Source organism: Cladophialophora bantiana, assembly GCF_000835475.1.
Source record: "Cladophialophora bantiana CBS 173.52 unplaced genomic scaffold supercont1.15, whole genome shotgun sequence".
Classification (NCBI taxonomy): domain Eukaryota; kingdom Fungi; phylum Ascomycota; class Eurotiomycetes; order Chaetothyriales; family Herpotrichiellaceae; genus Cladophialophora; species Cladophialophora bantiana.
In genome coordinates, this window is record NW_015971589.1 from 288,549 (window position 1) to 309,850 (window position 21,302).

Genomic DNA, 21,302 nt, shown 5'->3' on the forward strand with positions numbered 1-21,302 from the left:
TAGAGAGAAGGGACTCGATGGCTGGACGACCAGGCGAACTTGCGTCGAAAAAGTCTTGGGTGATGGCTCAGCGTTTTCTGTTGAGCATTCGAACCAGTACATCCGAAGCTGCAATTAGCGATGAATGTTTGTCATTAGTTGAGTAGCAGCTCAACCTGGGCGTTTAGGTATGAGGAGGGGGAAGATGAGACAGGGTAGTTGAGGGAAAATAGAGAGTCGAGAGTCGAGACCAACTTCACGCGGCTCAATCCCAACTTGGCACGTTGGCATGTCTCAGCGCAGCATCCATTTCAACACCACCATTCCCATCAACCATCACCCTTCACTCATCCACATCCTTCATCCCACCATATCTTCATGACCGAAACATGATTCCATCATCCCTGCCTCTGCTAGCAGTCTCCTCGTCCCCCCGAGCCGTGCCAACACACCTCCGTCGACACCGTACAACATGTCCTGGGGGCTCCATGTCACCTAACCACAGCTTCCCGCGAGATTCTCCCATCCTTCAACCCATCGATCATCTCCGTGCGAATATAGGTTCTCTTTCGATGATGTTGACTCCAGGATAATACAATAGCCCCCTATCGCCCCAGGATGGACTCGGTCCTCGTCGGCCGCCGCGTGGTCCCAGAAACACTGGTCCAGGTCGAGTCGGAAATGAGCTGAACGTGGTGATCTCTTCCCAAGGTAATCCTGTTGGCAAATGGCGTGATGGTGTTCTTCCCCTGGACTGTCGTTCGATGTAGTCGTCGCTACGCCAGGGAAGACAGCACATTGCGAGGAGAAAGACGAGGATGAGACCGACAACCGTTATCGGGACCCAAATTTTGGTGCTGTCGCTGTCGCCCATTTTGCTGGCTGGATTTTGAATGGTCTACAAAGAGTGTCGTTTCCAACTTTGCTGCGAGATGTCGTCCCGGTAACCCTGCGGGAGTGGGAAGATGGATGTTGCCTTGACTCCAAACACTGGTGAGGAAGACGGTGAGGAACGAAAAGTAGCTCGCTACATGCATTCTACACCACACCTCCCTTTTATGCGGTGCAAGCGTATTGAATCAGGCAGTTAATTTGTTTGCACCTGTCAAACAACTGTGGGAACCACTCGACATGGAGACACATGCATCTAGCTTGATTTTTTTCTGTGTTGTGTCTGTCTGCTGAGGTGCGTCAGCTTTGAAGCCATCTTTGCCTGCAGATCGTTTTGTACGCAGGACTTATTAGTGAGCTTTTCCTTACTGCCCGGTATCTCCTTATGATAGGTGGAGAGGCCTATCTCGGTGGACATGGACAAAGCCTCCGACAAGGTCGACAAACTGCCCCAGACAAACACAATCTTCCAATACACTTTTGACGATTTCGGACCACGAATGCCGATGGTGAGCTCTCTTCCCGTTTGCAAGATCTAAGCCGCCCGTCTCTTGTCCTCGAGAAACTTCAACCCGGATTTGGTCGTTTGACGGACTCTGGGAGGGGATGCATCACTTGCTCGACGTGGAAATTCTCCTGGACCCTCCACTCGTCGTTGCTTAGCTCTTCATAGCAGCGGACTCAGGATCTATCGGCTCAGGTTAGCCTACTACAACGGCTCATGGCCAGGGAGAACTTGTAGGACCGTGTTCACTCACGTCCATTCCTGGATAATCACAAAGATCCACGTTCACTGATCACATTGCCTCACAGACGAAAATTGCAGACGATTCAGCTAATTGGAGCTTAACTATTGCTATGTTTGAGATCGGATGGTCATCTGCTGTCAAGGTGCATCGTCTTCTTGTGGAGGTGAAGCAAACAATAAACTTAGTAAGTGTCATTGTCTGTGTCACTTTCAAGCTCGTTGCCGAGGATCACCAAGAGTGTGCTGCAGGAAAGCATCAAGAGCTTTGCCCTCGAGAATGAGACGGTCGCCTCATGTCAGATCTTGGCCAAACGCTGAATTGCTGGGCAAGTCAGACCTGCTGGCTGGGAAACGGTCGACAGTCCCTATGCTCAGCATTACGGCCTTGCAGTGCATCTCATGGTTTCGTGTCGATAGAGCTTATCAATCTGTCTACAAACCCATCGAGGACATTCGCAGAGATGCCACGCCATCTACGCCGAAGAAGGCTGGAATGGACTCTGAGCCATCCCATCGCCACCAGCCGCTTGTGGTATGTCCCCATTCACCGCTTTAGGGACTCGTCACCATGTCCCTGAACAGGGAAATCATGTCTGATTATGCTGGCCATGGATCGGTCAACGTTTGACGTTCTTCTAAACCCCGTCTGACCTGCGACGAGAAGGCACTGAGACGCCGCACACAATTAACATAGCTCATCACATCACACGGATTTCATGGTAAGGAAATTCTTGTTTTGAATCTCCCCGTACCCGCTCTTTGACTGGGAAATGCTGAGCGGTGATCCTGTTTGATCGGATTCTCCTACGTGCGTACCAGGAGCTCGGCTCCGGACATCGGCTATACCTAATTAGTTTGGAATCCACGAGAGTATCATCGCCTCCGTGGGTATCATCGAGACTTGAGCGACAACATTATTTCGAAGACATTGGAGGCTCCGTACCGTCGGCGCCATCTACAACGCCGGTTCTCTACGCGCGCAGTCCCTTCTCAAGCTTCGCCTCTTGTCCTGAACCAGACTACCCGCATGACAATATAAGCATACAACTATCCAGTGAATCACAATGGTCAAAGAACCGAAGGACTTGCGAAAACCACCCGCATTGATATCAATCATACCGTTCCAACATGCACGGGTCCTGCAATTGCGGCGCCGTCACCGTCGAGGCCGACATCCCTCTTGAGGGAACCCCCAATGCATTTGTCTGCCACTGTCAGAATTGCAAAAAAACCAGCGGTGCAGGTATGTTATATCTCCACTTCCCCCTCCCCCTTCCCCCCTGGGGGCCAGTCAGACTTCAATCGACGCTTTTAAAAGACGTGCATTATACTCGGGCACTGATCTGGTTGCAGGAGGCGGCTTCGCCATGTTCGTCCCGCTGGAAAAGGTCACTTTCGCGGGCCCCATCAAGCACTACGCCGACAAGAATACCGACAGCGGCCGCACCGTCGACCGTCATTTCTGCGACATCTGCGGCAGTCCGATCTACGGGCTCGCCAAGGAGGGTCTGCCCGGCCAAGCTCGTGAGTTGCACATACATCTCTAATCTTCTGTTCTCCCACAATTGTTCGCTACGCGAACGCTGTTAAAAAAAGTCAAAAAACAGTTGTGACTACGTATCTAACTCACTTCCTATCCTTGCGGCACGTAGTGGTGCGCATCGCGCTATTCGACGACTTCAAAACATCGCCGCCGAAACCCGGCGCGGAGCTCTACACCAAGGACCGCTGGGTCTGGGACGAACCGATCCAGGGCGCCCAGCAGGCCTCGACAACAATGTAAAGGTCCTTCTCAGACCAAGATTGTTCGGAGAAATGGCATGCCGTAAAAAGAAGGGCTCGACCGTTGGGGCTGGTATGGTGCTTCGGCGCCAGGACATTCTGATCCTGATCCTTTATTCAAGGACTCGTCCTCTCTTTTTAAGTCACCACCAATAACTACATTCACTACTTCCTAGAGTACCCAGGAACGGAAAACCCGATTGCCATATACCGTTTGATCCTAGAGCATGAGCGAAGGCCGCTTTAACCTGAGCTTTGACTCAGCCACTAGCTGAGCATCACTGAGTGCTTCCTGAGTGCTTCCTGCGCGCTCCCTGAGCACCCCCTGAGCAACACACTCAGGGCTAAATGAGGCCAGCTAACAATCGGCCACACCTGCCTCTCAGTTGGACATCTGTTTCAGACGAGCTCGCTCGAAGACAAACCATCCCACGAAGCACTATCATACTTGGGGTGACATGAGCAATGAATGGGATATTTGGATGAACGGGCACGCCTTCACTATAACACCGAATTTACAGATCGCTTTGCAGCACTCGAGGAGACAGAATGACGTACGGACACCATGGGTTGATGCGCTGTGCATCTATTCCTATCGAACTACAATGAAATACCTCGGTATTCTGAGGTTTGCACCTCTCAGTAGACATTGGTTTAAGAGAAAAGCCTCCTTGAACTTAGTCAATCCTTACCCCCACACCACTGCCTTAACTTCGCTCATCTCGAGTTCGGACGACAGAGTTATTGGTACATAGAAAGGGGCGAGGTTCACGTGATAGTTCACGGCATATGTCGCCAACCATGGCTTAGGTTTGAATGCCGTTTAACAATTCGGATCGGCAAACGCTGACATTGAGTCGCGCAACTGCCTCTTCGGCTTGACTCCTTCGCGGCGAGTATGTCCAATCCCCTAGACTACACCGCCGGCTGGATATGTGCCATCAGCACAGAGTACGTTGCCGCGCAGGCCTTCCTTGACGAGAAGCATGATGGCCCAGAATTCGTGTCCACCAATGACAACAATGACTACACGTTGGGAAGAGTTGGAAAACATAATGTAGTCATCGCCGCTTGCCCCGATGGAGAATATGGTACACAGTCCGCAGCAACTGTCGCAAGAGACATGGTGCACAGCTTTCCTAATGTGCGTATTGGTCTATTAATCGGCATCGCTGGCGGTGTACCAAGTCAGAAGAATGATATACGCCTTGGTGACATTGTGGTTAGTGCTCCTCGCGATGGAAAAGGCGGAGTATTTCAGTCCGACTTCGGCAAAGAGAGGCAGAATCAGGAATTTCAAACTACAGGACTCTTAAATCAACCACCACCGATTCTCCGAACAGTTGTCGCTGGCTTAAGGGCGCAATATGAGAGCGATGGCCATCGGCTTAAAGAAACTATTGATACCACGCTTGAGAATAAACCAAGACTACGAAAGAAATACCGGCGGACGGACCCGAAAACAGATTAACTATATCTGACAACAGTCGCTCATCCTCCGAACGACGAGAGAGACTGTTCTGAAACCTGTGATTCAGACTTATAAGATTGTTTTCCGTGAACCTAGAACAGAAGACGACGATGACCCCGCCATACAATACGGATTGATTGCTTCAGCGAATCGAGTGATAAACGATGCCTCAGCTTGAAATAGCGCGGCAAAGTATGGTGTTCTGTGTTTTGAGATGGAGGCAGCGGGTATTATGAACCACTTTCCTTGCCTGGTGGTCCGCGGCATATGCGATTACTCGGACTCTCATAAGAATAAGCGGTGGCAGGGATATGCAGCAAAGGCGGCTGATGCGTATACGAAAGATCTCCTGCTTCGAATCCCACCAAACAGAGTGCAAGCTGAGAAAAAGATCACCGAAACATTTTCGGGGTCTCTCTTTGGTAGGTAAGCCTCAAAAACATAGGAGCCATCAGCCTAATATCTTTGTATATGTAATAGATATTCAGAAGGATATCAAGACCGTTGTCAACGTACAGACTGAGAGAATGAAACAAGCTAGCCTCCAGTCACTTTCGCCCACAGAATTTGTCTCTCAGCAAAACGACTTCATGATGAAGCATCAGCCGGGAACCGGTCAGTGGTTCCTCAACTCACAAGAGTATCGCAACTGGCTAGGGGCCCTCACACAGACATTGTTTTGCCAAGGGATTCCGGGAGTGGGAAAGACGATCATAACATCAATTGTGATTGACGATCTCCAAAAAAGATACAACAGAGATACTACAATCGGAATTGCTTATGTTTATTGTAATTTTCGCCAGCAAGAGAATCAGAATGCTGCCACCTTCCTATCTAGCCTACTCAGACAGCTAGTCCAGAATCGGTCATCCACACCCGCCGAGATTCAAGATCTTTATCATCAGCACCAAGCTAGAGGAACGCGACTGTCACCCGATGAAATCTTGAGAGTGCTACACTCTTTAGTTGCTTCATTCTCAAGAACATTAATTCTTGTTGACGGGTTGGATGAATTATCTCCTATTTGTCGACGAAAACTTACTATCACAAATTGTCGGACTTCAGGCAGATACAAATTTGAACATTTTCGCAACCTCCCGGCCAATGCTCGACATTAAGGAGGAGTTCAGGGCATGTGCGTCACTTGTATCACTAGAGATTCTTGCTAGCGATGAAGACATGTCAACATATCTTGATGGACGCATCTCAGAACCAGTATCTTTTACGCTGGAGAGGCAAGATCAGCAGGAAGAGATTAAGAACCGAATTATAGGGGCTGTAGGTGGAATGTATGTGCTATGCCAGCCTGTGAGACCAACACGGTCCAGCTAATACCCAACGAAGGTTCCTCTTAGCACAACTTTATTTGGATTCACTCCAAGATAAGACTTCTTTAAGGGAAATCAAGAATACATTTGGCAGATTTCGGAATGAAGACTTAAGGAGAATCCAACCAACACATGAAACTTGAGGCATTGGCTGAAGCTTATAAACACGCAATAGAGAGAATCGACGGACAACCCAGGGTTTCGGACACTACCAAAGAAAATTCTGTCTTGGATCAGGTATGCAAAGCGTCCACTTATCGTCTTGGAGCCACGGCACGCCCTTGCCGTAGTCATTGGCGATCGCGAATCCGATGATGACAATGTACCCGACCAGGGCACTGTATTGTCTGTCAGTGCTGGTCTGGTCACGGTCGATGAACAAAGTTAAGTCATCCGACTCGTTCACTATACGGCACAAGAGTACTTCACGAAGCAAGGGGCTTGGTTTCCAGAGCCAGAAAGCTACATCGCGAGGGCTTGCATTACCTATTTGTCCTTCAACAATTTTGAAAGCGGCATCTGTCACACTGCCGAAAAGTTCATGGAAAGGCTACGAACTAATCCACTCTATGGCTACGCAGGCCGATTCTGGGGAGAGCATATCAAAGAAGATGTGGAGACTCAACAAGAAGTTCTTCAGTTTCTTATCAGTGACTCAAAAGTTGCTTCTTCAAGTCAAGTTTTGTTTGCATCAGCCAAATCCTGGGATCATTGCAGTGAAGAGACGCGAATACAGACAACAGGTGTACACTTAGCTGCATGGTTCGGGCTGATACACTTCATGATGACGTTAATTCAAAGAGGATATCAACCAGATCTGCATGATACATGGGGATGGACGCCCCTGTCGCTAGCCACTATACGAGGGCATGCGGAAACGGTCCGGCTTCTAGCCGGTCTGGGTGCTGACCTGGAGCCGGAACACAGAGACTTCGGTTATACCCCAATAGTATGGGCAACTCAGCAAAGTCACGAGGCGGTAGCCCGCCTACTTATTGAGCTAGGTGTGAACCTAGAATGTCAGGACAGCACCGGCTGGACACCTTTGATGACAGCGACTCAGTTCGATAATCAGGCGATGGTCCCTTTACTGATCGAGTTAGGTGCCGGCCCAGGCCGTTAGGACCAGGATGGTAGCAAATTGTGTTGTTCAATGTAGAACTCTTGGTCACGTTGCTTTACGGCTAAAAGGGGGCTGGCGACTATGCGAAGTCGAGGGGAGGCCCGATGGTTTGCCATGAATTCGACCTAGCAACGCTGCTCCGGCAGCGATACAGTCTGCATCCATCCTGATCCACAATTAACTGCTGCAGAAACTTGAGGTTTATGCCTCAGTTTTCTGAGGGGTATGATTTGGCCTCGGAGCGGAAAAACTTATACTCCGTGATTTTAAGATGAGGTTACCGAGTATGTACGCCCCGAACTTACGGAGGCGTGCCCCTTTGGGGGCCTCGGCTGCACTTGCCACCGGTCCCCCCCTTTTTCGTTTCAGCTATTATGCCTGCTGCCTGGAAACTTCGATCCTTCCGTCTGTGCGGTGATGCGTCTTTACCCAATGCTAGCGCTGAATGGGTGATCTTGATCGCGCTGCTAGGAGAGAGAAAGCAATATGGATGCTCTACCTAATGCTAGTGGCTTGAACGGACCACAAGGTCTCATGAACCCGGTCCGATCTAACGAGGTGGTCGATGGGTACAAGAAGGTTGATGTGCCCGCTGGCGTTTTTGAGAAGGACTAAAAATGCGATATCAAGGCCAAGAGACAGAAAGCTCAAGACCACATATAAAGCGGACCAGCCCGAGCGTCGAATGAAGTGCAGAAGACCTTACAAGCGATTCAGAAGCGCTATTAGTGTTCGAGATACGTCCAGTCGACAGTCTCCCATCCTGGCGCACCATCACTCCTCAGCACCAATTCCTCGACTTTTACATCCGGAAGAACGAAGGTCTGAGCTAAGATATCGCCGTATTGCTGTACCGTTGCTGCTAGAGCATCTTGTTGGCCTCCGGAAACCTTTCAAGCGGGACTCGGTGGCGCGAGCTTTATTCCTTGCAGCCAGGGTATCAATAATCTATCACCGCCGTAAAAGCGTAGAAACCAGGGACAGGACTCTTGTTGACAGGGTTGCAAGATAGCCACTGCGGCAAACCACTGAGACGCTAGCCGTCTCACCAACTGCGCCACTCACCTCAACACCGTTGTTCTCGCCGTTCTGCGATAGCATGACGGCGGAATAGGAGGTTTCAGGAATGGCCTCCAGATCACAGGCCAAATTGTATATAAATAGGGCAAAGTCTCACTGAATAGGCAGAGGGACAAGACACAATCAAGCAGATAGATCCATTCCTGTTCTGTGTATCACAACTCTAGCGCCTGACTTTCCACTTATTTAGCCTCCTTGTCGCTGGCTATGTTCTGTGGAGTCGGCGTCTATTCCTTGTCTTAGATGGTTTTTCAAGAGTTGGTGTGGAAGAGGTAAGGACACTGAGGATGCAAAAGGGGAACTTGGTTTTGAGTCAAGCTAGCTATGTTGATCAATGGCAAATTCTAACGACGATTACAGAGAAATTTTCAGGAGGTTCGAGTCTAATCTCCTTTCCACTAGGAAGATATACACAGTACTGCCCCAGCGTAGAGTATTGTTAACCGTCCTTTCCCGTGTCTTCATCAGAACTTAAATAGTCAACCCGCTTCATCTTCTCACGGTGTTGTACATCGGCAGACTCGAGTTTATTTCCTTTCTTCGATAACGGCCACCATGATTTTGAAGGGCCCTCGCTTTCAACTGCTGTTGAGCTCCTCTGGTCCTTGATCTTGCCTTTTGCCTCTGTCCCTATGCCGCCGAATGGCCACCACTGTTTAGCATCGTCTTTCCTCGTCGCTTGAAGGCCTCTCTGAGGAGATTCGGCTAATTGCTGTTCGCAGCTCTTGATATGGCGTTTAAGCACATGGATCATATCTTTATTCTTCTCTCCCTCGAGCCACGACCGCGCTCTTAATAGGTGAATGGGGGAAGAACGTCCTCTGGTTCTCTTCTCGGTCAATAGTACGTCGAGGACATCGGCACGTCTATGAAATAGCGCTGAATTGATAGGAAAATCAAGATGAGAGGTATCGCGGGCCATCTTGCTAACAACGTCGATAGGTTGGCCGCATTCCACAGCTCGTGTCAGCGGTCCGCCCATACGGGACGTGCAGTTGTGAGTCATTTTGCTTAAGGCTCCGTGGTCCAAGAGAACGTGTATAAAAGGCGCGTTGTCGGCACCCCCTTCGCAAGCTTTACCCAATAAGCTCGTCATGTGGTCTTCGTACTCAAAAAAGGCAATTTCAGGTGTGTGCGAGCAGACTAGTTTAAGCATATCAGGATTCAGAGGCGGCTTCAGAAGTGCGTCGGGAATTACACCGTCGCTAATTTCGACTTCCGGGTAGACTGAATATAGGTGTCGAACAATCGGCTGGTGTCCATGGGAAATAGCTGCGGCGAACAAGTGGCTCGTCGTCGGTGCACTCTCTGATGTTCTTTCGTAATATCGTATAGCAGGGCTACCAGGCTTAATGCCGTGCTCATTGAACAGTATCTGTAGCTCATCCAGTCGACCGGCACTGCAGGCTTTCAGCATTGCTTCCTGCCACTGGTCAGAGGACGCTGCATCGAACTCGACCATTCTGAAAATGCGTGGTGTAGGTTTCAGAAATGACAGAAGTTGACAGAATTCCGTACAAAGTCTGAGGCTGGACTGTTATATGAAGCGGAAGCTTTTGACTAGCATAAGATGCTTACATCGAGCATCGCAGTCAGAGGGCACAGTGTTGACGGCGTCTAGTTTGGTGGCGGAGCGCTCTCTCGAAACTCATGAATACGCGCCGGGCCCTGTACGGAGAACGTAGTTTGGTTCACAATGCATGAATTGTTGGACTGGTTTAGGTCTTTTGTGGTTGCCTGATGGCACGAATGGTTGCTTGTAACCAGGAGGCTGCAGGCGATGACGCTGAGCGTCTATCTGGGCTCTATCTAACGCCTCAGGTTGAGCCGCCGACCTAACTTGCCGGCGGCACAGATGGTCACATGAAGTCACATGATGTTGCCAAGCCTCAGTTTCCGCCAATTTTGACCTCTTCAATTCACAGTCCAATATTTCGCGTCCCGGCAGTTGTCTGTCACTTTCTATATTGAAGTGGATTCGTATAATTCTCGCCTGGGCCTTGACAACCGGCCCAGTCTTTTGACCTCGAGATGTGCGCCATGTTTTTTTTGGCTTCGGATCCTTGACTGACAAGACAGTGGTTGTTTCGATCTCCGACTTAAGCCTCACAGCTCAAACACTTGACCTTACGATGTCGGGCTGGAGAATCCGCCTCGCCGGCGCTAAGTAAGCGTTTGACTAGGTTTATATCTGTTTGGTGTTGAGCAGTTCATGATACCGAGACTAGGGGAGGCTCCGCTGCTCTGTTAGCGAAAATCTAATGTAATGTCTGAAGATGCCACAAAACTATAGCCTTCACGGCTGCATTTTGGAAGCAGCCGCCAACGTTATTTTTCCCCCCGCCGCAGAAGTGTAAAGTTCTGGTGGAAAGCATGCTGAGCTTGCGAGGAGGTCGAGACATCTCGCTTGAGATTTATTATATCTTGCGACATGAAGCCTCAAGTTCCCCAGCAGCAGCCCCCGAAGCGGACGAAGGCCGGCAAAGATAGAGGTAGCACGGCCTCCTTTGCACGATTGCGTGTTGTTATATAACCAGACTCAGAGAGTCTAGATCGAGCACCTAGCTTCCAGTTAACGACCTTCAGATATACAGAAACTACCATTGATCACAAAATCCAGAGCGGAAGGATCATCACACCTCTTTTCCCAGCTATAGAAATACCCAGTCCCCTTTATACGGCAAGAAAGATGGTCCTACTCTTGTTTTTCCTTTTGATATTGCTTGGAGCGCACATCATGCCGGCTCTGGCTGGTAGCTGCTTCTCAGATCAGTCAAATGTTGTGCAAGAAGACTCTTCCGACGACACAGCGTCTAATAAAGTATGTCTGGGTGTGCCGCCCCCGGGAGAGTTGTGGGCTTGTCAAGATCCTAGCATCTACTTTCCCACAGTCGAGTGTCTGCTCGCAGACATCAAGACCTGTGGGATAATTGGAGCCAATGGAGCTCAGAGTGTCTTTTACGCCTTTGGTGTGATCAAAAAGGGCATCGGTGCCCTTCGAGATCAACTCACACCAATGGGCAACGTCTACTACGATATTCTGGATGACAATTACTGGGAAACAGTGATGAGCGCGCCTTCGGTCCCCCAAACGGACCCCAAATCTTCTAGATTTCGATGGGATGTACGCGAGAGAACAGATCTCCTCATTGCACGCTCGGCGGAGGCGTTCGCCTTGGCTACAAGCGGTGACGCCATACTCTACGTCGGCCAGCGAAAGGGCAACGGTGACCTACTCGGCGCCTTTCAGCTTCCACCCGCTACGCAAACAGATCCCAACATCTGGCGCACTTATGAGCTACCAGTGCTGCAGCGCAACACCGCTGTTGCGCGTATCATTAGCATCGACGTTTCCAACAACAATCAACAATCTATTGAACGGGAAAATGGGCAATCACCACCAGGACTAGATAATCCTTTGCTCCCTGAAGGTTCAGCGAGTGCTATCCTAGTCCCTCCTGCCCCGTCCCTCCCCCCGGCTGCTGCTCCTGCTAGATTTCGGAGGTCCAAAAGAGATGATGATGATACACTACTCGTACAAGTCTCAGCTTGTCCGCCCTCACTGATCATCTCAAGCGATACTGAAAGTTCCACAGCTTCGTCTTCCGCTTCTACAATCATCCCTCCGCAAGCCATACCATCTTGCGTCTTGCACGACCAGGACCCAGATCAAGGCATTACGCAAGCGTACTGTCTCTGCGACAGTATTGAAACCCTATCACCTCTTTCAGTAGGGTCCACCGGCCATCAGAGCGACAGCTGTGCATATACGACCCTCCCCGCCACCGCTCATGAAGCCGTTACAACATTGGCCTCTACATACACCCAAAATTGTCAAGCCTGTACTCAAGTTGGATTCAACGCACCCAGCTGCACAACTGTCGCGTCATGTACACCTACCAGTGCACAAGTCACGGTCCAGGCAGGAAGTTCCGCCGTGCACGTCGGTACATTAACCGGAACAGCCCTATATACATCCGTCTCTAGCGCTCTAGAAAGTCTCTGTCCAACAGTAACTCAGACACAGAGTTTCACGGTCTGTGAGACAGGTAGTATAACTATCCCAAATATCGAGTACGTGAGCGCGGATAGCTTAGACACAGGCGGCGAACTCGTGATCAAAGTTGCCTCAAGCTCCTACAACTCAACTACATTGCGAAACGCAATGATCAAATCCGCCGCATTGACAGCGCAAACGGGGTCCGAAAAGCCCAGCTCCTGCTCAAATCAGACCTATGTCACCTTCGTCAAGCGCGACAAATTCAACGACCTTCCACTCTCTCGACTCTTCGGCGGCGGAAAAACTCTTCACGTCCGCGACCACCCGGAACCCGTCACCGAACACACTCTTCTCTGCCACACGGCCTCTTTTGCCGGTGTCGGGTATTTCTCTCCACAATGGCGGCAGGCCAAGCTTCCTGGCGCTGAAGCGTACATTGATGCAACTTGGGAATTTCAAGCCGCGGGCGGCGGTGATTTCTTCTGTGATTTTATCGAGGACTTGGAGGTGGGACTGGCTGTCATTGCGCCGGAGTTTGCGTTTGAGGATGTTGCGAGTGTCCCAGAGGTACAGGCTTTTTGCGCCGGTACGTTGGAGTGAAGAGGGAATGGATGAGATTGGGTATGAGACTTTTGTGTTGATTGTGCCTTGACGATGGAGTTTTGGCGGCGGGCACAGGAGTATCGATATTCACCAAGCATTATATTGTCTACAGGCGGAATACATCCATCCAGCAGGCATGGGTAAGCTTGGTGAAGGACAGGACGTAGCCCGAGGGCTCAAGGCACTAAGCGTTTGCGAACCCCCGGTTCAGCTCATCACACCGTTCTCAGGCGGAGATCTCGATAAGATCTACCTAGGATGATCCGCCTCATTGGAGCTTCCTATGAAGGATTCCTCGTCGAAAGATAAGAGCCGTATCCAAGCAGGAGAATAAGGAGACGAGGCAGCATATCTGGATGAAAGTACTAGGTAGCGACTATAACAAAACCCATGAGTGTTGTTACGCGTCTCGGAAGATGATCAAGCATCGCGCTTCTTCTTTAACGGCTCGGCCTCAATAGATGGACCGTCGTGCTTCGTAGATGATCACTTTTCGACCTTCTTAGAAGGCGATTTCGTGATGCACTGCTCGAGCCTTGTACAATTTCGGTTGATCGCCAGCAGGAGGAGAAGCCGTATGAAAATGAAATACCCCCGATACATGTTTTCTAGCCCATGATTGTTGGTTGCCGCTATTAATGTCCCCATTCGGTATAAGGACTACGTTGCGCTCTGCTTCTGGTAGGGTTGGCTGACCGTCGGCGTGGTCAGCACCGATACGCGGGGGCTCCTGGCGTCCTCAACGTCTATGGCACCGTATCCGGGTTCAGCTGCACTATCATGCGCAGTAATGGCGGGAAAGCTACTAAAGACATCGCGAGCATCAGCGGACGTATTAGTGCCAGCATCTTCGTATTGAGATGCAACTCTTTTCCCATTCGCGCGTTCTTCGGCCTCTTCATATCTCTCCTTTCGCTTTTGTATAGCTGCGTGAATCGCTCCATAGCATCGTCATGTGTCCCATTAACCCCTCTTTTCAAAAGGCCTTGAAGGCAAGTCATTGGCTGCTGATGCTAGGAAGATATATTTCGTGTAGGTCTTTTGGTTGATGGGTCTGTGAGTTATAGATTTACCTTTGATGTTATGCTTTTCATACAGGACATAAAGTGGCATATTGGTCGACAATTTGTACCCATTCAAAAGATGATGTATCCTCCAATATCTTGAAACTTGGTGATTGCAGGTTTTCACTGACGGCGAAACGCATGAGGATCTGGCCGAGCTGGCTTGCGGCTCTACCAGAGAAATTGAAGGAACACGTCATCGAAGCCCAAGGCGCTGACTGCACGTCCGTTTGGAACGCAGATTTGGGTTTCTTAGAGTTTGTGACGAGGCTTAATGCCGACATTGTTCACTTGCGCATGTATTAGGGACATGCAATTAATGTCCGCGCCCGGATCCGGGGCGCCCGAGGTTTCTTGGACGAGTTTTTCATGCCTCAGAATAGCTTTCACATGCCAGGTCGAGCATTCGATTTGATCGAGCGATATACTCGTGCGGATCGATTGGAGGTCGTCATCCGTGTCAACGAGAGAGGTCGCATTCGCATTCACATTCGCACTCGCACTTGGGCGGCTCAACCAACTCGAACCACTTGAAGCAATGACTTCCCTCCTTCTGCGAATCCTTCCCGGGATGCGTGCATCGAAGGGAGGGATCAAACGGAATCGTACGTTGAAGGGAAGAAAGGATATAACGAGTGGGCACCGTTAGTAGCCTAAAAGGGCTTGGTGAATGTAATCGGGTTTCCTTTGACGGCTGAAAGGGGATTGGCGGCACGCGATGTTGAACATTCCCCAGCTATATACCATCAGGACGACCTGGTAGCGGCGCTCGTGGAGCGATGACATTTGGATCAACCAGCAAAATCTGCAGGAGAAGGGCCAACAAGTTCCAAAAATGTGAGATATATTCTGGTCAGCCCAAGGAGGACTGGCTTGGACGGGGAGCTAGACGATAGCGATGAAGCTCTTGAGCCACTATTTTATCTCTCAGCCTGATTCAGTGTCGTTACCATGCTTCTTTATTCATCTCAACTATTGAGCCATGGCTTAGGTTTGAACCTCATTTAACAATTCGGATTGGCAAGGGCTGACATTGAGTTGCGCAACTGCCTCTTCGGCTTGTCTCCTTCGCGGCGAGTATGTCCAATCCCCAGACTACACCGTCGGCTGGATGAACGCTCCGCTCTCGATGGCTCGAGCTAAAGCGCATGTAAGCTGGGGTTGACCTACCTCGTCGATAAACGACACCACATCCAGATGTTTGATAGGACGCGCTTCGGGTCCAGGTCCGAGCTGGATACTGACGGGTCGGATGGTTTTCAAATGGTGTCCCCTGGTTCTGGTGCTCACACGTCGTAAAGAGTCTCTCCCTGCGTTGTGGATTCATCTTGGTCCACGACTTTTCAGCGCTCAACCCCGAGCGTGAAGGTGAGTCTATTGTCCTGCAGGCCCGAACAAGTAGTGGAGCGTTGCGCACTTTTGGAGCAGGAAATATTCGGTTAGAGTTGAATTTGCTGCCAAGGTGTGGTTTAACTGCTCGCGGCTCACCCCCGATCGAGAAACAGGGTGATACGGCCCTGTTCTCACCCGTGCTCGTGCGAGCCGGCTGAGCCGTGGGTGTTGTTGGCTTAATCATCATAGTCAACTTTCTCCGAGATTTGGCGTATCCTAGGTGTGGTGCCTGACTAATCCTCTGCTCAGATTGGCCCGATATGACGGGCGCGGACTGGGGTGAATAAGTGCGTGAGAACACTGTCCGTCGTCATATAAACATCGCACCAGAGAAAGATTCACGGCGCATCATGAACTCAGGTTGAATCCATATCGAGTTAAGGCTGTGATAAGAGTCCAGCAGTCTCTACAATTTGGAGGATGAGCATGTGGACTTGGTCCACAAGGATCTCGCCATGGGAATAAAAGGGTGTTGGACTTGCAGAGGCAAACATCAAGAGTGGATAAGATCCCGTACGATTGTCAATGTGCTGATTTCTGCTTAGAGCGCAAAGTTCGATGTGACTCGCATTGGCCGAGATGTGGCAATTGCACGAAGGCGCGGCGCGTCTGTCAGGGCTATGGCATCCAGCTGTCCTGGCCTCGAGAGGGCGACAGAAAAAGAGCAATCATCTTGCGAGACACGCGCCGTGCAGTGAATGCTCTTCAATCAAATGTCAAAGGATTCCTGAATTCTTCTTTCTGGGACATATCGCTATCGGAGGAGCTAGAGAACGGAAAGATTTCGGGTGAAAATCCACCCCGACACACCGTCAAGCCGCTTGATACTAACGGCAGTTACCTGTAGCTCGTTACCTTCGGACCATGAAAGTCCCTCGCCCGACCTATCTATCGCCCACCGTCATAAACAGAGAAGAGTCGCATTTACTGGGGTTCTGTATGTAGGGTGACTCTCCAGACCCAATCATCATACTGACCTAAACATCTCAGTCAACGAATCAAGATCACTGGTACTAGGACCTACCGACGAGGAGGTTTTGGCACAATTTATCTTGACAATTGCCTTCTCAGATCCATCCGATGCGACCAATCCAGTCCTACAAGGCGTGTTTGCTCTCGCATCACTACAGCTTCACGGGAGCTTGAAGAGCTTTCGCTACAAGCATCTTGTCATATCATCAGTTAAAGAGTCCGTCAACTGGCTCGACGAGAAGACGCTGCTCCAGAACCTGATGGCAACGATGCTTTTGTATCATTATGAGGTAGTATAACCCGGTCCGGACAGGCTTGCCATGGTCGGCTAATGATCACAGCTCTCGCTCGAATCAAACTCCAAAGGGAGTTGGGTAATATATCTGTGCGCAGTGAAAAGGATTATCAACACGTCACCAGCAATTCACAAGCTGGTTCGGCAAGAATATTCGGTCTTCCTTGATTGGATTTATTATCACGAGGTCCTCGCAGAGTTCACAATCAGGCATTGGAAGGTTCCTTATGAAGGTTGCGGCTTCGCTCCAACAGCAAGATCACCCAGAGCCATCGAGGGAAGCGGTCTAAAGGTAAATGGAAGCCTTTTGCATTTTCTCCGACATCAACTAATACTTCGGCAGGTAGAGGACAACATCGGCTGTCCAACTGATGTGCTCCAGCTCGTTGTACATACATGTAGACGAGCTCTAGTCGCGAAACCCTCTGAGATGAATTATGCGAATGCTGACATGGAGCGCACAGAGGTGCTGGAACAGAACATTTCCAGGGCAGTGGGAGATTATGGCCCAATTCACGTACCATCTGCGACCCCGATAGACCGGAATACTATGGTCGCCGATCTTCATCGACTCGCGTGCTTGATATATGTCAATCGGGCCGTCCATTGCGTTTCAGGAACAGAATTCCGTCATAGGCGACTTGTGAGAGAGGGAATATCGCTGTTGACCAAGATGATAACATGCCAGAACGCGTGGCCATTGTTCATTATCGCCTGCGAGGCAGTTGGCGATGATCAGCGCCTTGCTATCCTGGACGTCTTTCAACAAAGTCGGCACGATCGAAGACGAAGATCAAGTCACATTCATCTTATTCAGCATATGGTTGAGGCTGTGTGGAACCAGCATGATCTCAATGCGGAGAACCAAGTCGATTATCTAACAATTTTCGATGCGGTTGTTGGTGGAGTTCCATTCATACCACCATTTGCATGAGTTCAGGCCATAGCCCCATCATTTCCATCCGCTGTTCCGATCTTCTATCAAGATAGGTCCATTCAGCTTCCGGACTAGAACCACTCATCATGATTTCCGTGATGTGTTACAAATTTCCCACTGTTCGCTTCCGTCAAGCTCTGAATCACCTGAAGCTGATCGGTGACTGATTTATCGACCGAAATCGGTCCATTGACGCTTGGGTCGAGCTTTCGAAATGCATGTAGCATGAATTTACGTATAGCCGGGTCGCCTGTGACGGCTCGCGCTGTTCTGAGTCAGTCATCTGTGCCGACACGGTTCGCCTGGCGTATCGACTGACCAGCATCTGTATCTACCCATCCTGGACTCAGAGACAGTGTCTTGATGCCATCTTGGGCCAATTCAGCGCCGAACTTGGTGGTGACGATGTTCATGCCAGCCTTGCTGACAGAATATCCCAGCACGGTAGAAAGGCCAGTGACACGAGTGAACTCAACGTCTCCGCTCTGACTGGAGATGAATATGATCTTCTTCTCTTTGCCGTTACGAATGAGGCCGAGGAAGCAGTTGATAACATAGATGTTGCTGATCAGGTTTGTTTTGATCTGTGTGCAGTCAACCTTTGCTGGTATCGCTCAAGGTCTAGCTGAAGGTTCATACGTTCTCATTGATCTCCTTCTCCAGCGCTTCCTCCTTGCCATGACTGCGCTGTGTCAGCAATTTGAACACTCAAGCGCATCCAGGCCCGTTCACTCACAAAGCACTTGGCGGTAGCGCGCTGGTCTCTGGCCCTGCGGAGCCAGCGTTGAGAATCAAGACATCAAGCGAACCGGCCGTTACTTTAGAGACTTCAGCGGCAGCCTGATCCAATTTCCTCGGGTCGGAGATATCGGTCACTACAATGTGGATGTTTTTGCGCTTTGCAGCAAGCTCCTCAAGCGGACCGGCAGTTCCTCGACTTCGAATGATGGCAAACACTTGGTTCTTCGCATCGACAGACTTTGGCGGCGCCGTCAGTGGTATGCCCTTGCCAAGACTACAATTGTAACGGTAGACTCACAAGATTATCGACGAAGCCGAACTGCCAAGATTCTCTTGTTAGCATTTGAGGATGTGATTGTGGTGTTGATCTGAGGAAGCTTACCCCAATGCCTCGCGTTGCGCCGGTGATAGCCCAGGACACCATTTTCAGTTTCGTCGATATTAGGCAGCGATAAGTGACCAGTATAGAATGTTGAAGAGGGTTAGGATAATATAGATTGTCTTACTCGGTTCGTTTGGTTGTGGTGATGCATCTACAGAAGGGGATGCTGTCGCATCCTCTTATACCCATCGCGGGACCCATCACACAGTGCCATGGAAGTGAGAGGTATCCGGTCGTGTATACTGTAATCACTGGAAAGTATTTGCGAAGTAATATTAATAATTCATGTTTGGTTTGTTCGCCGATACTGTCGATAGCGGATGGCGGCAGAATTATGTAAAGTGAAGCAACTTTCTCCGACTCCTGGGCAAATATTGAAGGCGGAAGAAGCGCGATTGCTAAGCAACCCGTCCACCATCCTGAACTATGGGGATTTCCTTAGAGACTTGTCGGAGCAAGAAGTATAAAGGGATCATTGTCATGTGGAATAAAGTCGTAACAGTTCCAGGACTCCAGCGTTGTTGTTTGCAAAGAGTGTCACATTGTGCAGGGAGTCCAAAGTTGTCCTCCCCTGCTTCATTTTCAACGAGCTACTTGTGCAACACGTTACCATGTCCGCATCATTGCCAATCGCCCTTGTTTTTGGTGCCGGCCAAAACGTAGGAGCCGGCGTCGTCAAAGCCTTCTCTGCCAAAGGGTACAGGATGGCAACAGTGTCGCGGACAGCTACGGCAGACGCAAGCGACAAGCGACTCCACATCCAGGCCGACTTAACAGATCCCGAAGGCGTCTCGACAGTTTTCGAAACCGTCCGCAAGCAACTTGGCCATCCAAGCGTAGTTGTCTACAACGGTTCGTGGCTGGGGCTGTTCGTTGCTATTGTTTCGATGCTGACGAAGACAGCTGCGGCGGCCTCGTTCGTGAACAAGGAGGACCCATTGGAAATTTCTCTCAAGGATGCCATCCGTGATATGAATATCAATACCTTCAGCGCCCTCGCTGCGGCAAAAGAAGCCGTCAAGTCCTTCGAGGCGCTGCCGAAGGATGCAGCCCGGACCTTTATCTTTACTGGAAATATAACGAATTCTCAGCCAATCCCAGCATTGATGAGTGCGGGAATGGGAAAGAGCGCTACAGCGCACTTGATCCAGACGGCAGCGTCAGTCTACGCGGACCGCGGATACAGGTAGTCTATGCCACGTCCTGAGTTATGGCCAAATGCTAATCGAGGCAGCTTCTATTATGCAGATGAGCGCAAGGCTGATGGTGCTGCTGTGTACCGTGCTATTGATGGAGAGGCACATGGGAAGTTCTACGTGGAGCTTTCCGAGAAGGATCAAGGCCCGTGGCTGGCGACGTTTGTCAAAGGCACCGGTTACGTAGACTTTTCTTAGCGTTGGAACATGTAGGGTTTGAACCTTAAGAAGAGATGGAAATCCACGATGGGTAACACTGCGCCCGCGGTAGAGTGCTTTCAGGCAACGTGAACTGCGCTGCAATTTTAGCCTCAGAGCAGCCTCAGGGCAAAGGGAGAGATTTAGTCTGAGCTTGGCGCAATGCCGGAGCACTGGGCTGGCAGAAACGCTTTGCAAATCGGCAACACGAAGATGCAACGAGCTTCCCGTCCTTTCGTTTATAGTGCAAATTTATGAAATGAAACCCGGGTTATCCGAGACGTTTCTCAGTTGATCGTGCCCGTCGCAGAAATCTTTGAAATGTATGGTGCCGCTGCCCTTGATTGCTAATTGAAAGCACTAACGAAGGCTGGAATAACTCTATACCATTGACGAAGGGTTCCGAAGAGAAGCTTTCACCGAAACTCAACTCCAGGAACGTCAACCATTTGTCGGCGACCTTGACGACAACTCTTTCTTTATGGGGACATAGTACATGTACTTCCCCTCCTTCTCGAGCGTAGTGAAGGGCAGTGTGGCCGCACTCGACGTAGCGGATGGACAGAACGCACACAGCATGACGCTCGCTGTTCAAGGCGTGGAACTATTCCGGCTTGTGAAGCGTGAAAAAGAGCTGCATCGACAGATTCTTACTTTTTCTATCTCGCACGACAACCGATCTGTGAGGATTTATGGCCATTATCCCGTCATTGAAGGCAAAAAGACTATGTTCTACAGTCATCCCATTCATACTTTTGACTTCATCGCACTGGATGGGGAAGAGAAATGGCCGGCATACAGGTTTATGAGGAATGTCTATGAGGCCTGGATGGCTGCTCACTTCAAAAAGCTTTGTTTAACCATCGATACAATACCATACCACCCGATATACAGTTCGAACCCTCGGGAGAATCCGATCTGCACTTCCCCTCATCATCTGGGCTTTCTCAAGGCCTTGAAAGTCAACACCTCTCGGAGTCAGGAGCCACAGATGAAGACGAATTAAGGCTCCTCGAGGCCTAGGATGTCATTCCTGATACATCCATCACGCAGAAATCAGAGGTGAATTTCAAGAAACAAAAAAAAGAGATGATACGAGAAGATGCATGGTACGCTATAT

At 50.1% G+C, this 21,302-nt stretch overlaps 9 protein-coding genes across 9 annotated transcripts; 7 read left to right on the forward strand and 2 right to left on the reverse strand.

Annotated features, from left to right (window-relative positions):
* Positions 1-2,746: 2,746 nt before the first annotated feature.
* Z519_09290 (uncharacterized protein) lies at positions 2,747-3,401 on the forward strand (the record flags this gene model as incomplete). The annotated part of the gene is made up of 3 exons (XM_016767014.1): positions 2,747-2,861; positions 2,972-3,142; positions 3,271-3,401. 3 exons carry the CDS (start codon positions 2,747-2,749, stop codon positions 3,399-3,401), a joined length of 417 nt encoding a protein of 138 aa, XP_016616530.1.
* An 897-nt stretch (positions 3,402-4,298) lies between these two features.
* Z519_09291 (uncharacterized protein) lies at positions 4,299-4,871 on the forward strand (the record flags this gene model as incomplete). Its single annotated transcript, XM_016767015.1, has 1 exon — positions 4,299-4,871. The coding sequence occupies one exon, from the start codon at positions 4,299-4,301 to the stop codon at positions 4,869-4,871; it is 573 nt and encodes a 190-aa protein (XP_016616531.1).
* Positions 4,872-5,085: 214 nt separating this feature from the next.
* Positions 5,086-5,989, forward strand: Z519_09292 (uncharacterized protein; the record flags this gene model as incomplete). The annotated part of the gene is made up of 2 exons (XM_016767016.1): positions 5,086-5,293; positions 5,352-5,989. 2 exons carry the CDS (start codon positions 5,086-5,088, stop codon positions 5,987-5,989), a joined length of 846 nt encoding a protein of 281 aa, XP_016616532.1.
* Positions 5,990-8,841: 2,852 nt separating this feature from the next.
* Z519_09293 (uncharacterized protein) lies at positions 8,842-9,864 on the reverse strand (the record flags this gene model as incomplete). The annotated part of the gene is made up of 1 exon (XM_016767017.1): positions 8,842-9,864. The coding sequence occupies one exon, from the start codon at positions 9,862-9,864 to the stop codon at positions 8,842-8,844; it is 1,023 nt and encodes a 340-aa protein (XP_016616533.1).
* A 1,275-nt stretch (positions 9,865-11,139) lies between these two features.
* Z519_09294 (uncharacterized protein) lies at positions 11,140-13,002 on the forward strand (the record flags this gene model as incomplete). Its single annotated transcript, XM_016767018.1, has 1 exon — positions 11,140-13,002. The coding sequence occupies one exon, from the start codon at positions 11,140-11,142 to the stop codon at positions 13,000-13,002; it is 1,863 nt and encodes a 620-aa protein (XP_016616534.1).
* A 3,323-nt stretch (positions 13,003-16,325) lies between these two features.
* On the forward strand, positions 16,326-17,662 carry Z519_09295 (uncharacterized protein; the record flags this gene model as incomplete). The annotated part of the gene is made up of 4 exons (XM_016767019.1): positions 16,326-16,398; positions 16,452-16,723; positions 16,775-17,020; positions 17,072-17,662. 4 exons carry the CDS (start codon positions 16,326-16,328, stop codon positions 17,660-17,662), a joined length of 1,182 nt encoding a protein of 393 aa, XP_016616535.1.
* A 74-nt stretch (positions 17,663-17,736) lies between these two features.
* Z519_09296 (uncharacterized protein) lies at positions 17,737-18,830 on the reverse strand (the record flags this gene model as incomplete). The annotated part of the gene is made up of 5 exons (XM_016767020.1): positions 17,737-17,930; positions 17,985-18,249; positions 18,305-18,347; positions 18,402-18,670; positions 18,789-18,830. The coding sequence occupies 5 exons, from the start codon at positions 18,828-18,830 to the stop codon at positions 17,737-17,739; spliced, it is 813 nt and encodes a 270-aa protein (XP_016616536.1).
* A 569-nt stretch (positions 18,831-19,399) lies between these two features.
* On the forward strand, positions 19,400-20,182 carry Z519_09297 (uncharacterized protein; the record flags this gene model as incomplete). The annotated part of the gene is made up of 3 exons (XM_016767021.1): positions 19,400-19,640; positions 19,692-19,974; positions 20,023-20,182. 3 exons carry the CDS (start codon positions 19,400-19,402, stop codon positions 20,180-20,182), a joined length of 684 nt encoding a protein of 227 aa, XP_016616537.1.
* Positions 20,183-20,759: 577 nt separating this feature from the next.
* Positions 20,760-21,188, forward strand: Z519_09298 (uncharacterized protein; the record flags this gene model as incomplete). The annotated part of the gene is made up of 1 exon (XM_016767022.1): positions 20,760-21,188. One exon carries the CDS (start codon positions 20,760-20,762, stop codon positions 21,186-21,188), a length of 429 nt encoding a protein of 142 aa, XP_016616538.1.
* Positions 21,189-21,302: the final 114 nt, after the last annotated feature.